The sequence below is a fragment of the Somniosus microcephalus genome, chromosome 13, assembly GCF_052327205.1.
Source record: "Somniosus microcephalus isolate GS21.2 chromosome 13, FLI_Smic_1.0, whole genome shotgun sequence".
In the NCBI taxonomy this organism is placed as follows: Eukaryota; Metazoa; Chordata; class Chondrichthyes; order Squaliformes; family Somniosidae; genus Somniosus; species Somniosus microcephalus.
This window is the reverse complement of record NC_140999.1, coordinates 29979730-29994179: the sequence shown is the minus strand read 5'-3', so window position 1 is coordinate 29994179 and position 14450 is coordinate 29979730. Positions and strand designations below refer to the sequence as shown.

General features: G+C 43.8%; 1 protein-coding gene across 1 annotated transcript in view; it reads left to right on the top strand.

The window, feature by feature from the left end:
- The window catches only part of LOC147108174 (protein unc-13 homolog A-like), a 470724-nt gene that overhangs the window by 108281 nt on the left and 347993 nt on the right, over positions 1 to 14450 (top strand). The window contains exon 3 of the mRNA XM_086004706.1: positions 4258 to 4357. Within this exon, the coding sequence (XP_085860832.1) occupies positions 4258 to 4357 (100 nt within the window). The remainder of the gene's footprint in view (positions 1 to 4257; positions 4358 to 14450) is intronic.

Below are 14450 nucleotides of genomic sequence, written 5' to 3'. Positions count from 1 at the left end.
TCTATACTCCCCTGATTCTGACTGTAAGGGACCTACGCTTGAGTTCACCAATCTTTTTCTCTTCACATATCTATAATGTCTATGAATAACCTCTGTTGATTTATACCCTTATTATGGCCATATATTTCAATATTCCATTTGCTATTTTAATCTACATTGAAAATGACAATGCCACTGTTATTTCCAGGTCCCTGTCTGCATCTTCCTAGGCTAATTCTATTTCCTTCATTGTATACTGGCATTTTTCATTTAATACTTGAAAGTCACCAGTATTAAATTCCATTTTCCATTTATCTGTCTAGTTTCATAACTTACATATCCTTCTCCTGCACTCTCTTTCCTTACTATGCTCCTTGTTTGTGTTGTCTGCACATTTAGCAAGCTTACAAATGGTTTATGCGTCCAGGTCAATTATGTAGTAAAGAAACAATAGCGGTTTTTTCAAGCGTGCGCAAATCGTCGTAAATCACGAGATTTAGGCGATCCATCACGAGGTTGCGAGTGATGCTTCATTTCACTCCGAAATCGTGCCTCTTTCGATGGAATCACGAGAGTTGGCAATACTGCCATCCTGACTTGGACATTTATCTCTGTTCCTTCACTGTCGCTGTGTCAAAATTCTGGAACTGCCTATCTAACAGCACTGTGGGAGTACCTTCACCACATGGACTACAGCGGTTCAAGAAGGCGGCTCACCACCACCTTCTCGAGCATCTAGGGATGGGCAATAAATGCTGGCCTTGCTAGAGATGCCCACATCCCGAGAATTAATTAGAAAAAACTGTTTCTTTTGTTTCCCTCCTCTATTGCCTGTAGCCATTTGGTGTGTTAACATTCATGATGTAGGCAGGTATCTGCCACATTTGTCATGGAATACAGATTTATTTTGCAGGGGCTACAGATCATTTGTCTAACTCACTGGCCTGATCCAGCTCACTTCCATTGTTCTGCAGAATGCTTAGCACATTGCAATGAGGTGTGAATTGCAACTATTGGATTAACTAACACTTCATGCATTGTGAAATTATAAACTGTAAACTTCATCAAACCTGGCATCTGTCTAAAGTTAATATTATACTTTAATTTATTAGCTAGTACAAACACACAACACCCATCGGAACATTTGGAACAGGAGTAGGCCATTCAGCCCCTCAGGCCTGCTGCATCATAGTTAGATCATGGCTGATCTGCACCTCATCTTCATCTCCCTTTGCTCCATATCCCTTCATACTCTTACCTAACAAAAATCTATCTCCCTCACTGCACAATAGGATACAGAACAGATACAAAGTTCCCAAATCAGAATTGCTGGCATAAAATAAATAAGACTATTGGAACTGTTGCAGTACAATGCAAAATCCTAAATCATGTAGCTGTAGGCTGTAACTCGGGACTGGGAGGCACATGGCAGCAGGAGGCACTTGGCAATGCGAGTGAGAGCAGGAGGCAGTTGACAGCAGCAACAGGAGGCACTCTGCTATGGGGGTGAGAGGTAGTCAGCAGCGCGAGTGGGCTGCATATCTTTCAATAAGAACATGAAGCTGTACTATAAAGTACCCAATGAGGTAAGAACCAGAACAGCATACTCAACCGTTCTGACTCACTTTAACCCCTTGTTATTTTGTTACTGCTGTGTTTTATGTTTTAAAGCTGCTGATTAGTTTAGGAGCAGACATTTTATGTGGATCACCTGCTGGTGTGACATTTAAAGTTCCATTCCAGGATTATTATAAATGGCGATTAAAAAGCTGTGGATAGTAGATGTTGAATTTACATCCAGGACTGCTTCCTAGATTAGTATACTTCTACTCCAACAAGCAAAGAAGCATTGATGATGAAAGTTCTGATGAAAGGGCATCGACCTGAAACGTTAATTGTTTCTCTCTCTCTCTCCGGATACTGCCTGACTTGCTGAGTGTTGCCAGCGTTTCCTGTTTTTATTAAAGCAATGGGCCAGATTTTGAGGTGGGTATGACTGCTTACTCGAGAGTACGCCGTCATGCCGCCTATGAAATGGACCGCAAGTTCAAGATTTCGCTAGCTGGATACAGTACAAGGAGCACAAAATGTTTTCGCATCTATTATGCTCAAATGTCATTACCGAGTTAAATGAATTGGCAAGCTCCAACGTCTATGCCAGTACTGCTTTTGGACAGATGACTGAAAAGTATTAGTGACCAAAAATGTCGTCTTCTCCCATTTTTTTGTGACTTGTTTTCCTGTGATTTAATTCCCCCTCCTGCAACTGTCACCAAGGAGAATGTCCTAGCTGCTATTTGGGGCCTCCCTTGATAGTTCACCTGAGGTCGGGAACATGATGTGATGGAGAATCATAAGCATGAAACAACATGCCAGCTACAGTACAGTAAATTTGTATACCAATGTGCTGCGCTTCTCTACCTTAATACAATGTTATTAAGGAGAAGAAGCTGGTGTCAAACCACTGATGACTCCTAAAGGATTATTGCTAAGCTTAGCTGAAGTTTATTCTGATCCCTTCATGTCTTTTTTAATTAAGGAGGTATTTCATTGTATGGAGGTTGTGTAATATTCTCAAACACTGACTTCAGACAATTAATTTTTGATCTATTTCAGTGTTTGAATTTCAGGACAGCATTACTTATGTGCTCTGTCCCATTGAATTTCTGGCCATTCTTAAAAGGGCAATGGCATCTCAATTTGGAATTTTCAAACCGACTTGGTCTGATTTCATTAATGCTTGCTGTCATGATGTAATTATGTCTTTGCACACACCCGCTCAATCAAGGTTGGGCAGCTCGTAGGTGTACCAGAATGCTGTGTCGTAGACGGATGGGGCTAGAATTTAAGATCCTGATTTTCTTAACTGTGCCAATGTGGGGAAGTGCATAGGAGAAGCAGGGCATTTCGCCACAGAAGGAGGAAAGGAAAATGTGAGGGAGAGTTATCTCTGAGCTGCTCATACACAACTTTTAGAGCAGCATAAAAAGATTTGTGGGTTCAAGCCAGTTGGGGCTCAAATTCCTGTCTATGGTAACTTTAACAAAATATGAGTAATTGCACCACATTTTACTCGCATTTTTTTTTGCTCAAATTGCTGAAAATTTAAATCTCAGTCTCCTAATCCCCCAGTGAGCCTTGGATGAATCATGACCTGATGAGAACAGAAAATGTGAAAGGGAGGAAATAACCTCTGCTTTTATATTATTTTTAGACCGGCAAAGTATTCACAACACATTTTGTATAATATTGAGATTTATTAACCTGTGGACTGTAATCCTGTGCAATATCTTGAATTGGCATTATGAATCATTCAGTTTCACGTGTCAATTATTCCATGTTGGTTACTGCCCGTCACGTGTGACTAGGTCTTGAACTGAAAGAAGCAGAAACTGACATCCTGGACCGTGGTACTTTTGATTCAGCTTGTCGAAGTACGTCCATTTGCTGTCCAGTGAAGCCTACAATAATTCAGATTCCATTTCCACCCATAATTTCAAATGGGTAGTTACGTTGCCCATTTTATTTAGAGGGCTAAATCCTGCCGATGAGTATGTCATATGGTATTCATTGACTAGGTGTGCTTTGGCCTTCACACATTAATCTTGTGCCCCATTATGTGAGAGAATTCCTATTCTAATTCATGTAACTAAGTGATGATAGTATCTTAATGGGTGACAGTGCAGAGACGGACGCATGCTCAACATTCACAGAATCACAGAAACCCCACAGTGCAGATAGAGGCCATTTCAGCCCATCGAGCCTGCACCGACACACATCCCACCCGATCCCCGTAACCCCTACACCAACACATATCCCACCCTATCCCTGTAACCCCACGTAGTTAATCCCCCTAACACTAAGGGTCAATTTATCATAGCCAATCAACCTAACCCGCACATCTTTGGACTGTGGGAGGAAACCGGAGCACCCGGAGAAAACCCACGCAAACACGGGGAGAATGTACAAACTCCACACAGACAGTCGCCCGAGGCCGGATTCGAACCCGGGTCTCTGGCGCTGTGAGGCAACAGTGCTAACCACTATGCCACCGTGCTGCTCATTAAAAAGCTATTATGGACCACATAATGATCGATACGTTTGAAAGCAAAGTAACCCTACTTAAACTGGTATTAGTTGTAGATCGTGTCTTGATTGCAGATTGAGCTAATTAATGCAAAAGTATGCAAGAGAATGACTAGCCTCTGTAACCTCTATCCATACCGTTTGACTTAGTCATATTTATTGAAGTAAGTTTTTTTGATTTACCTTTTCCAGAAAAATATAATACCTATGTGACCCTGAAGGTTCAGAATGTGAAGAGTACGACCATCGCAGTGCGGGGGAGCCAGCCATGCTGGGAGCAGGATTTCATGTTGTAAGTTTGAAATGGGAAAATGGGATAATGAAATATAACATTGATCCCCATAGGCATGGCAATGATGGCATGAATTCCAGTGTACAATGCCATGTAAATTGTAACAATGATACAAGAGACAATCTTGTAAAGCAAGAATGTAATATAACTCTTTGCGCTCTCTGATCAAAAATAACGCTGTCGTCGTTGATTAGAGATGCAGGGAAGATTTCTTTTGTTTGCTATGTGTAGTGTCATTATGAAGGCAGTGTGGCGACTCCTGTTTGCAATTTCGCGTGAAATCGTAAATGTATTTCAAAAAAGTTAAGCCAGGTAATCCATACTCCAAATTAATTATTTGTAGATAACTATTTGCTAAGTAATACTGCCAATTGAATTTTTGTCAAAGCAAGTCGATCTTGTGATGAAAGCTATCCTGTAAGCCTTTACACAGTTGACACTTTCAGGAAAATTACCTTCTGCTTGGGCTGAATAATTTTGCAAGTTTTTAGCTCCTGCACAGTGACATTGAAATAAAAAATATTCTTAAAGCCTATTTCTGCAGTCACACAAATCTTAGATGAGATTTTATGCATCAAAGCTCATGAGCCACTGCTGATGAGTACACTCATTGGCAACCTCTAGCTGAACAATACCAAGAGGATTAATTATTCAGTGTTGTGCTTGACATGCAAGAGTATATGATGGTTTGTTTATTGATGAATATAAATTCCATACTAGCACAGTATAGACTGCATATTCAGATTATTGTGCCAAAATTAAGGATATATTACCATGAATCGTATAAAAGCTCTGCTTTTTCTTAAACAGGGTGTTTAATCTGTTTCGTTTTATCTATGCAGCCATTTTGGATGGTAGGGTGTTGAGTCAGTGTTGTTTCTTTTACATATTCTCTCCACCTCCAGTTTCTATTGGAATCTTATTGCTTTTAGTGACTTAAAAATAACTAATTGATGTGTCCATAATCTTTATAATTTGACTTTCCTTCCTAGCTTGGTTGTATACATCCCACTGTGATTTATTAGACTGAAATGCAGGCTAATGTCTCCATTAAAATAGTGGACAGAGGAAAGTCATACAAACACTTCAAGCATTTGTCCACTAATACTGGCTGTTGAATCCATGATTCTTAAAGTATGATGTTTTCCAATAACTAGACGGAGGCTGTAACTTAACAATCAACAGGTGTTTACTGGAGGAGGGTAGTCTAAAGACTAACAGTACAGAGGCATGCTCAAGGCTTATATACAGGTGTGGTTACTGCCGGTACTACAGTATACAGGAGCTGTAAAAGTAGTTCTCTCTTAAAGGTACATACACTACAATTCCTCCCCTTTTAGATTAACAGTACCCATAACATTCAAATAACAGTTAACACTTTAACATGCACATTAAACTGAAATAGTCCATTTATAGATTCAGTCTTTGGGGCGGCTTCCTGATCCTTTCTGGATAGCACCTTTCCTGAGTGTCTTGTTCTTGGTGCGGAGGCGATTCTGGCCCCCTTTCGTCGGTTAGTTCATCAGTTTCCGCTGCTACTGTTTCTGGGGTAGATGCCGGGTTGTCGGGTTCATCCCCAGGTACGCGAGACACGGGGTTGACTCGTTCCTGTGACGCTAGGATCTGGTCGATGTGGCGTCTCACAATGTTCTCCCCAACTGTGTACATTAGTGGCCCCTGCCGTGTGCATATCGTTCCGGGTTGCCATTTCTCTGTTCGGTAGTCGCGGGCCAAGACTGGTTGTCCTACATTGAAGCTCCTTGTTGGCTTTTCATGTGCTGGAATTGCTTATCCTCAACATCTCTTTGCACATTTGGTCTGAGCAAATCCAGATGGGATCTCAACCTTCGGTTAAAGAACATCATGGCCGGGGTCTAGTTGGTAACTGCATGTGTCGCATTTCTGTAGGCTAACAGGAAATTGTCCACCTTATGCTGCAGTGGAATTTCATCATCGCACATGGCCCTTATCGCCTTTTTAAAGGTTTGTACGAACCTCTCAGCCAATCCATTTGTGGCTGGATGATACGGGGCAGATGCGTAATGCCGTACCCCATTCCTTCTCATAAATTTCCGAAACTCTTCGGACACAAACTGTGGTCCGTTATCAGAGCAAATCTGCTCTGGCAAGCCGTTCCTGGCAAATATGGTCCGTAGGACTGCAATCGTTTTCTCTGTAGTGGTTGAGGACATTTTGATCACCTCAGGCCATTTCGAGTGCGCATCCACTGCTATTAAGAACATTGAGTCCATGAATGGACCAGCAAAATCAATATGCACCCGTTGCCATGGAGAGGAGGGCCACTCCCATGGGTGAAGAGGGGCATGTGGTGGTGCATTTTGGACCTTCTGGCATCCTGAGCAGCTCTTTGTTAGGTCCTCGATTTGTTGATTGATCTCCGGCCACCACACATAAGCCCTAGCAAGGCTTTTCATTTTCACCCCTCCCAGATGACCTTCGTGAAGCTCATTGAGCACTCTCTCCCTTAACTTGGGTGGAATTACCACTCTGGATCCACACATCAAGGTCCCCTGGCATACTGACAGCTGTTCTCTTCTGGCTGAGAATGCTGGGAACAGTGAGTCGCCATGTGTTGGCCATCCCTTCACCGTCAAATCATATACCCGAGACAGTGTCGGATCATTGCGGGTCTCCTCTATATCCGCGTTAGTTACTGGCAATCGTTTGATTACCGACGAATAAAATATTTCGATTGGGTCCACTGCTGGTGCTTCCTCCACAGTAGGCAGTGGCAGGCGTGATAGCCCATCAGCGTTTCCATGCTGTTTCGTGCCCTTATACTCTATTTCATATTGGTTCGCCTCTAGAAAAAGGGACCATCTTTGTAGCCGTTGTGCAGTCATCACCGGAACGCCGCCCTTTGGATTAAAGATGGAGACAAGTGGTTGGTGGTCAGTCAGCAAGGTGAACTTCTGCCCATGCAGATAGTGGTTGAATTTTTTTACTCCCCATACTAGGCTGAGGGCCTCCCTGTCGATCTGGGCGTAGTTGCGCTCGGCTGAGGTTAGTGACCGAGACGCAAAGGCTACTGGCCTCTCCAACCCGTCTGGGAATTTGTGCGACAGCACCGCTCCAATACCATAGGGTGATGCATCACATGCCAACCGAATTGGTAGTGCTGGGTTGAAATGGGCCAACACCTCTTTTGATGTGATCAATTCTTTGCACTTCTGGAAAGCTCGTTAACATTCATCATTCCACTTCCATGGTACCCCCGTTTGCAGTAGGGTGTTCAGTGGGTGTAATACTGTAGACAAATTTGTTAAGAACTTATGGTAGTAGTTCACCAGCCCGAGGAACGACCTCAGTTGTGACACATTTTCCGGTGCTGGAGCCTTGACTACTGCCTCAATCTTTTCAGGGGACTTATGTAACCCCTCTTCATCAATAACGTGGCCACAATACGAGATCTGCTTCTGGAAAAACTTGCATTTGTGGCGATTAGCTCGGAGCCCATATTCCTTTAATCTAGTGAGCACCTTCTCCAGGTTGGCGAGGTGATCACTGTCATTTTCGCCCGTGACCAGGATGTCGTCCAAATAACACTGGGTCCCTGGAATCCCTTGCAGGACTTGATCCATTGCCCTTTGCCAAATAGCCGGAGCCGATGCTACCCCGAACACCAGCCGGTTGTATTGGTAGAGACCTATGAGTGTTGATCATGAGGTATTGTTTCGAGGCTTCTTCTACCTCCATTTGCAGGTATGCCTGGGCCAGATCAATTTTGGTGAAGCGTTTACCCCCAGATAGTGAGGCGAAAATATCCTCAATCCGTGGAAGTGGATATTGTACCGTGTGAAGGACTGGGTTCACGGTCACCTTAAAATCCCCACAGATGCGGACATTCTTTGGTTCCCCAGGCGTATTACTCAACGACCTCTTCATTACAGGAACGATGGGTGTAGCCCACTCGCTCCAGTCTACTTTGGACAGTACTCCTGAACGTTCCAACCCTTCCAGCTCTGCTTCGACGGCTGGTCGGATCGCATAAGGCACCGGTCTGGCCTTAAAAAACGTTGGGCTTGCATTTTCCTCTATTTTAATCATCGCTGTTATGCCTTTTAGTGTTCCGAGTCCCTCCTGGACCACTTCTTGTGCGTCAGCTAGCATTTTTGACAGTCGTCCATGTTAAGTATGTGTATTGTATTGAACAATTAACACAAAGACTTCAACGTATAACTCAAACAGGTCTTTACTGGTTGGAGGTAGGGACTATACTGAATACAAGATTACTGCACAGTGCTTATATACCGGTGTGTTCACCCCCGGTATTACGTCTACAGCAGCCTGAGAAGTAGTACATCTCTTAAGGTGGAACAGGCTTAAGCTCTCTTAAGGTGGAACAGGTTACATACACAACAGTCCAGGTGTGACGTCGTCATCCTTTTTGGCCTCAACCTTCAGTGCCTGTATGGAATGCCAATCTAATTGTATCTTCCGGATCCATTCATGTCCTAGTAGTGGTGGTCCTCCATCTGGCAATACATATAGGTCCATTTTGGGTATTTCCTTGCCTTTGTATATCACGTTCACCCTTATTTTTCCTTTGGGGTAGACTTTTTGCCCCGTGTACGTCTTCAAGACAATCTCTGTAGCTTTCAAGGGTATATGTGAAAATAGCCGCTTGTAGTCCTTTTGGTTTATGACTGTTAGGGCTGACCCTGTGTCCAATTCCATTTTCACTTGGACTCCGTCTATCTTGAGCGTGACCCAGATAGTCTGGTGATCCTCCATTTTGATTACCTTATTTAGTTTCAGACACCCCAGCTCCTTGCTTACGGAGTCTCTGTCACTTTTCTGTTCGTCTAAACTACTGTCCATCACCTTATGTACCTTTTTGTACTTCTCCTGTGGAGATTTCTTGCTGCTGGTTTTCTTCCCTGACCTGCAGACTCTTGCTATGTGTCCTGCTTTTCCACACTGTCTGCACACTTGGTCCTTGAACCATCAATCCTTCTGGTCGTGTGTTGTTCTGCCGCAGCGATAACACTTCCCTGCTCCATATGACATTTCGTTGGTGCCATATTCTTGCGGTCTCCGTTGTATCTCTGCAGCGCCCCTTGCGGCTGCTTCGTGTGATACTGCCATGCTGAAAGCCTTGTCCAGCGTAAGATCCTTTTCTGATAGAAGCCATTTCTGGGTTCGTTCACTTTGAAGCCCACACACAAACTTGTCCCTTAACGTATCTGCTAGTCCCAATCCAAACTGGCAGTGTTTTGATAGCTTGCGCAGTTCCGTTAAGTACTCAGCATTACTTTCGTCTTTATGCTGGTTCCTTTTGTGGAACTTAAATCTTTCTGCTATCAGCAGCGGTGTGGGGTTTAAGTGGTCCTGTAGGATTTCCACGATGCTTTCGAAATTCTTATCCACTGGCTTCTCTGGGGTTATTAGGTTTCGCAGTAAGCCATAAGTTTTTGCACCCATGGAATTCAACAAAACCAGTGCTTTCCTAGCATCTGGCATTTCATTTGCCTTGCAGTGCACCTCAATGCATTCCACATATGTCGCCCAATCTTCGACTTCATTGTCGAGCGCAGTGATACTGCCACTCTTCGGCATCCCTGGGTGTGATTAAACTGTCTAAAATGGCGTCTCCCGCGCTCTCCCTTCTTCTCCGCTGGCACAAAATGGCGTCTCCCGCGCTTTCCTTTCTTCCCGCGCTCGCCCTTCTGCTCCGCTGCGGCTTCTAAAATGGCGTCTCCCGCGCTCTCCCTTCTTCTCCGCGGCTCAATGGCGTCTCCCGCGCTTCCTTTCTTTCCCCAGCCGATGCTATTCAGCCCTTGAGCCCTGGCTGTGCTCTGCGCGTTCTCCTGTGCGCCTCTCTTGTTGCCGCCGCTCGGTCCTGAACCCAGTTGCTGCTTTACCCGCTCTCTCTCTCTTTGTTTTCCGTCGACGCCGCTCGGTTTTCAACCCTCGGCTGCGCTTCACCCTCTCTCTTACCCCGTCGACGCTGCTCGGCCTTTTCTGTGCCGTTGGTCGGCTCCAGCCGCCGCTGTCCGGGAAGGGTCTGTGCTGTACCTGTTGCCAGTCTGTTGCTGGATCGTCGTGGCTGGAGAACCAAGCCCAGCTCTCAACAGCCTCCCCTGCGATGTTCACTCTCTGCCGGATGACTAGGCGGTGGCTCGTGGTCAACGCCCGTGCTTCTGGCCTCTACTTTCTTCCACCGTCCTCCCGGAGCGAATCCTTGAAAGGAAATGCAGAGTTGCAGGTAGATTTGAATCGACCTCGTCGCCACTGTTGAATCCGTGATTCTTAAAGTATGATGTTTTCCAATAACTAGACGGAGGCTGTAACTTAACAATCAACAGGTGTTTACTGGAGGAGGGTAGTCTAAAGACTAACAGTACAGAGGCATGCTCAAGGCTTATATACAGGTGTGGTTACTGCCGGTACTACAGTATACAGGAGCTGTAAAAGTAGTTCTCTCTTAAAGGTACATACACTACACTGGCAGCAGTCATCTCAACCCACTGAACTACAGAAGTTTACAGCTTGAAGGAAGATCATTCGATGCATCGTGTATGTGATGGTGCTTTGCTAGAGCACTCCAAAACGAATCTCGCTAACCTGCACTCTCTGCATAGCCATATATCCATTAGTTTCAAATATTTATCCAATTTTCCTTTAAAAGTTGCAATGGTCTCTGCCTTAACCACCCTCTGTACCAAAACATTCCATGCTCAAACAATCCGCTGTTAAGAAATTTCCACTAACTTCTTTCATGGGCTCACCTAGTGATGATCTTAAATTGATGGTCCTTCATCACTGACTTCCCAGCCACTGGAAATAGTCTTTTCTTATTCACTCTATCAAATCCTTCATAATTTTAAAAGCTTCTATTCAATTTCCTCTTGGCTTTCTCGGCCCCAGTGGAAACAGTCCCAGTATCTCAAGTCTTTCCTTATAACTATAGTTTCCCATCCTTGGCATCATTCTGGTGAATTCATGCTGACTGTGCGCTATGGCTTTAATATCCTTTCTATAATGGGGCAACCAAAACGGCAGACATTACTCTGACTGTGACCTAACCAATGTTTTGTACAAATTTATCATAACAGCTACACTCTTATGCTATACCCTTATTTATAAAACCCAAAATGGCATTGATATTTTTTATGGTTTCATCTGCCTGCACTTGCACTTTCAGGGAATTATGTATTTGAATCCCTAGATTTCTCTGTGCAGCCATGCCTTTCAGCAGCTTTCCATTGAATGTATACTGCCGTTCCTTGTTTTGCCTCCCAACATGTATTACCTCACACACTTATCCACATTAAATTGCAGTTGGGAACCTGTGCAGGGAGACAGAGGAAAGGGAAGCAAGGATAGAAGCAAAAGACAGGAAGGAGAAAAGCAAAAATGGAAGTCAGAGAAATCAAGGGTGTAAATCAAACATGGCCGCAGTAAACAATAATTCTAAAAGGTCTAAGAGTGTTAAATAAACAAGCCTGAAGGCTTTGTGTCTTAATGCGAGGAGCATTTGTAATAAGGTGGATGAGTTAGCTGCTCAAATAGATGTAAACGGATATGATATAATTGGGATTACGGAGACATGGCTCCAGGGTGACCAAGGCTGGGAATTTAACATCCAGGGTTATTCAATATTCAGGAAGGACAGGCAAAAAGTAAAAGGCGGTGGGGTAGCATTGCTGGAGATTAACACAATAGTAAGGAAGGATATTAGCTCTGATGATGTGGAATCTGTATGGGTAGAGCTGAGAAATACCAAGGGGCAGAAAACGTTAGTGGGAGTTGTATACAGACCCCCAAACAGTAATACTGAGGTTGAGGATGGCATTAAATGGGAAATTAGAGATGTGTGCCATAAGGGCACAGCAGTTATCATGGGTGACTTTAATCTACATATAAATTGGTCTAACCAAATTAGTAACAATACTGTGGAAGAGGAATTCCTAGAATGTATACGGGATGGTTTCCTGGACCAATATGTCGAGGAAACAACTAGAGATCAGGCCATCTTAGACTGGGTATTATGTAATGAGAGAGGATTAATTAGCAATGTTGTTGTGCGAGGCTCCTTGGGGAGGAGCGATCATAATATGATAGAATTCTTCATTTAAGATGGAGAATGAAGTAGTTGATTCAGAGACTTGGGTACTGAATTTAAATAAAGGAAACTACGATGGTATGAGGCGCGAGTTGGCTAGGATGGATTGGGGAATGTTACTTAAAGGGTTGACGGTGAATAGGCAATGGCAAACATTTAAAGATCGCATGGATGAACTACAGAATTTGTTCATCCCTGTTTGGCATAAAAATAAAACAAAAAAGGTGACTAAACATTGGCTAACAAGGGAAATTAGGGATAGCATAAGATCCAAGGAGAGAACATATAAATTGGCCAGACAAAACAGCAAACCTGAGGATTGGGAGAAGTTTAGGATTCAGCAAAGGAGGACAAAGGGATAAATTAAGAGGGGGAAAATAGAGTATGAGAGTAAGCTTGCAGGGAATATAAAAACTGACTGTAAAAGCTTCTATAGATATGTGAAGAGAAATAGATTGGCAAAGTCAAGCGTAGATCCCTTGCAGTCAGAATCAGGGGAATTTATAATGGGGAACAAAGACATGGCAGACCAATTAAATACATACTTTGGTTCTGTCTTCACAAAGGAGGACACAAATAACCTCCCAGAGATGTCGGGGAACATAGGGTCTAATGAGAAGGAGGAACTGAATGAAATCAGTATTTGTAGGGAAATGTTAGGGAAATTGACGGGATTGAAGGCCGATAAATCCCCAGGGCCTGATAATCTACATCCTAGGGTACTTAAGGAAGTGGCCCTAGAAATAGTAGATGCATTGCTGGTCATCTTCCAAAATTCTAGACTCTGGAACAGTTCCCATGGATTGGAGGGTAGCTAATGTAACCCCACTATTTAAAAAAGTTGGTAGAGAAAAAACGGGGAATTATAGACCAGTAAGCCTGACATCGGTAGTGGGGAAAATGCTAGAGTCCATTATAAAAGATGTAATAGCAGAGCACTTGGAAAACAGTGACTGGATCGGACAAAGTCAACATGGATTTACAAAAGGTAAATCATGCTTGACTAATCTACTGGAATTTTTTGAGGATGTAACTGGTAGAATAGATAAGGGAGGAACATAGAAACATAGAAGAGAGGAGCAGGAGTAGGCCATTCGGCCCCTTGAGCCTGCTCCGCCATTCAATGCGATCATGAATCAAATTCAGTACCCTGTCCCTGCTTTCTCCCCATATCCCTTGATCCCTTTAGCCTTAAGAAATATATCCAACTCCTTCTTGAATATATTTAATGAATTGGCATCTACTGCCTTCTGTGGTAGAGAATTCCACAGGTTCACACCACTCTGGGTGAAGAAATTCCTCCTCATCTCTGCCCTAAATGGCTTACCCCTTATCCTTAGACTGTGACCCCTGGTTCTGGACTCCCTGACCATCGGGAACATCCTTCCTGCATCTAGTCTGTCTAGTCCTGTTAGAATTTTATAAGTTTTAATGAGATCCCCTCTCATTCTTCTAAACTCCAGCGAGTACAAGCCCAATCTACCCAATCTCTCCTCATACGCCATCCCAGGTATCAGCCTGGTGAATCTTCGCTGCACTCCTTCCATGGCAAGAACATCCTTCCTTAGATAAGGTGACCAAAACTGCACACAATACTCAAGATGTGGTCTCACCAAGGCCCTGTACAACTGCAGCAAGACATCCTTGTTCCTGTACTGAAACCCTCTCGCTACGAAGGCCAACATACCATTTGCCTTCTTAACCGCCTGCTGCACCTGCATGCTTACCTTCAGCAATTGGTGCACAAGGACACCCAGGTCTCGTTGCACTTCCCCTTCTCCCAATCTATTGTCATTCAGATAATAATCTGCCACCTTGTTTTTGACACCAAAGTGGATAACCTCGCATTTATCCACGTTCTCATGCATCTGCCCAATCACCCAACTTGTCCAAATCACACTGGAGTTTCTCGGCATCCTCCTCACAGCACACACGCCCGCCCAGCTTTGTGTCGTCTGCAAACTTGGAGATATTACATCTAGTTCCCTCGTCCAGATCATTGAT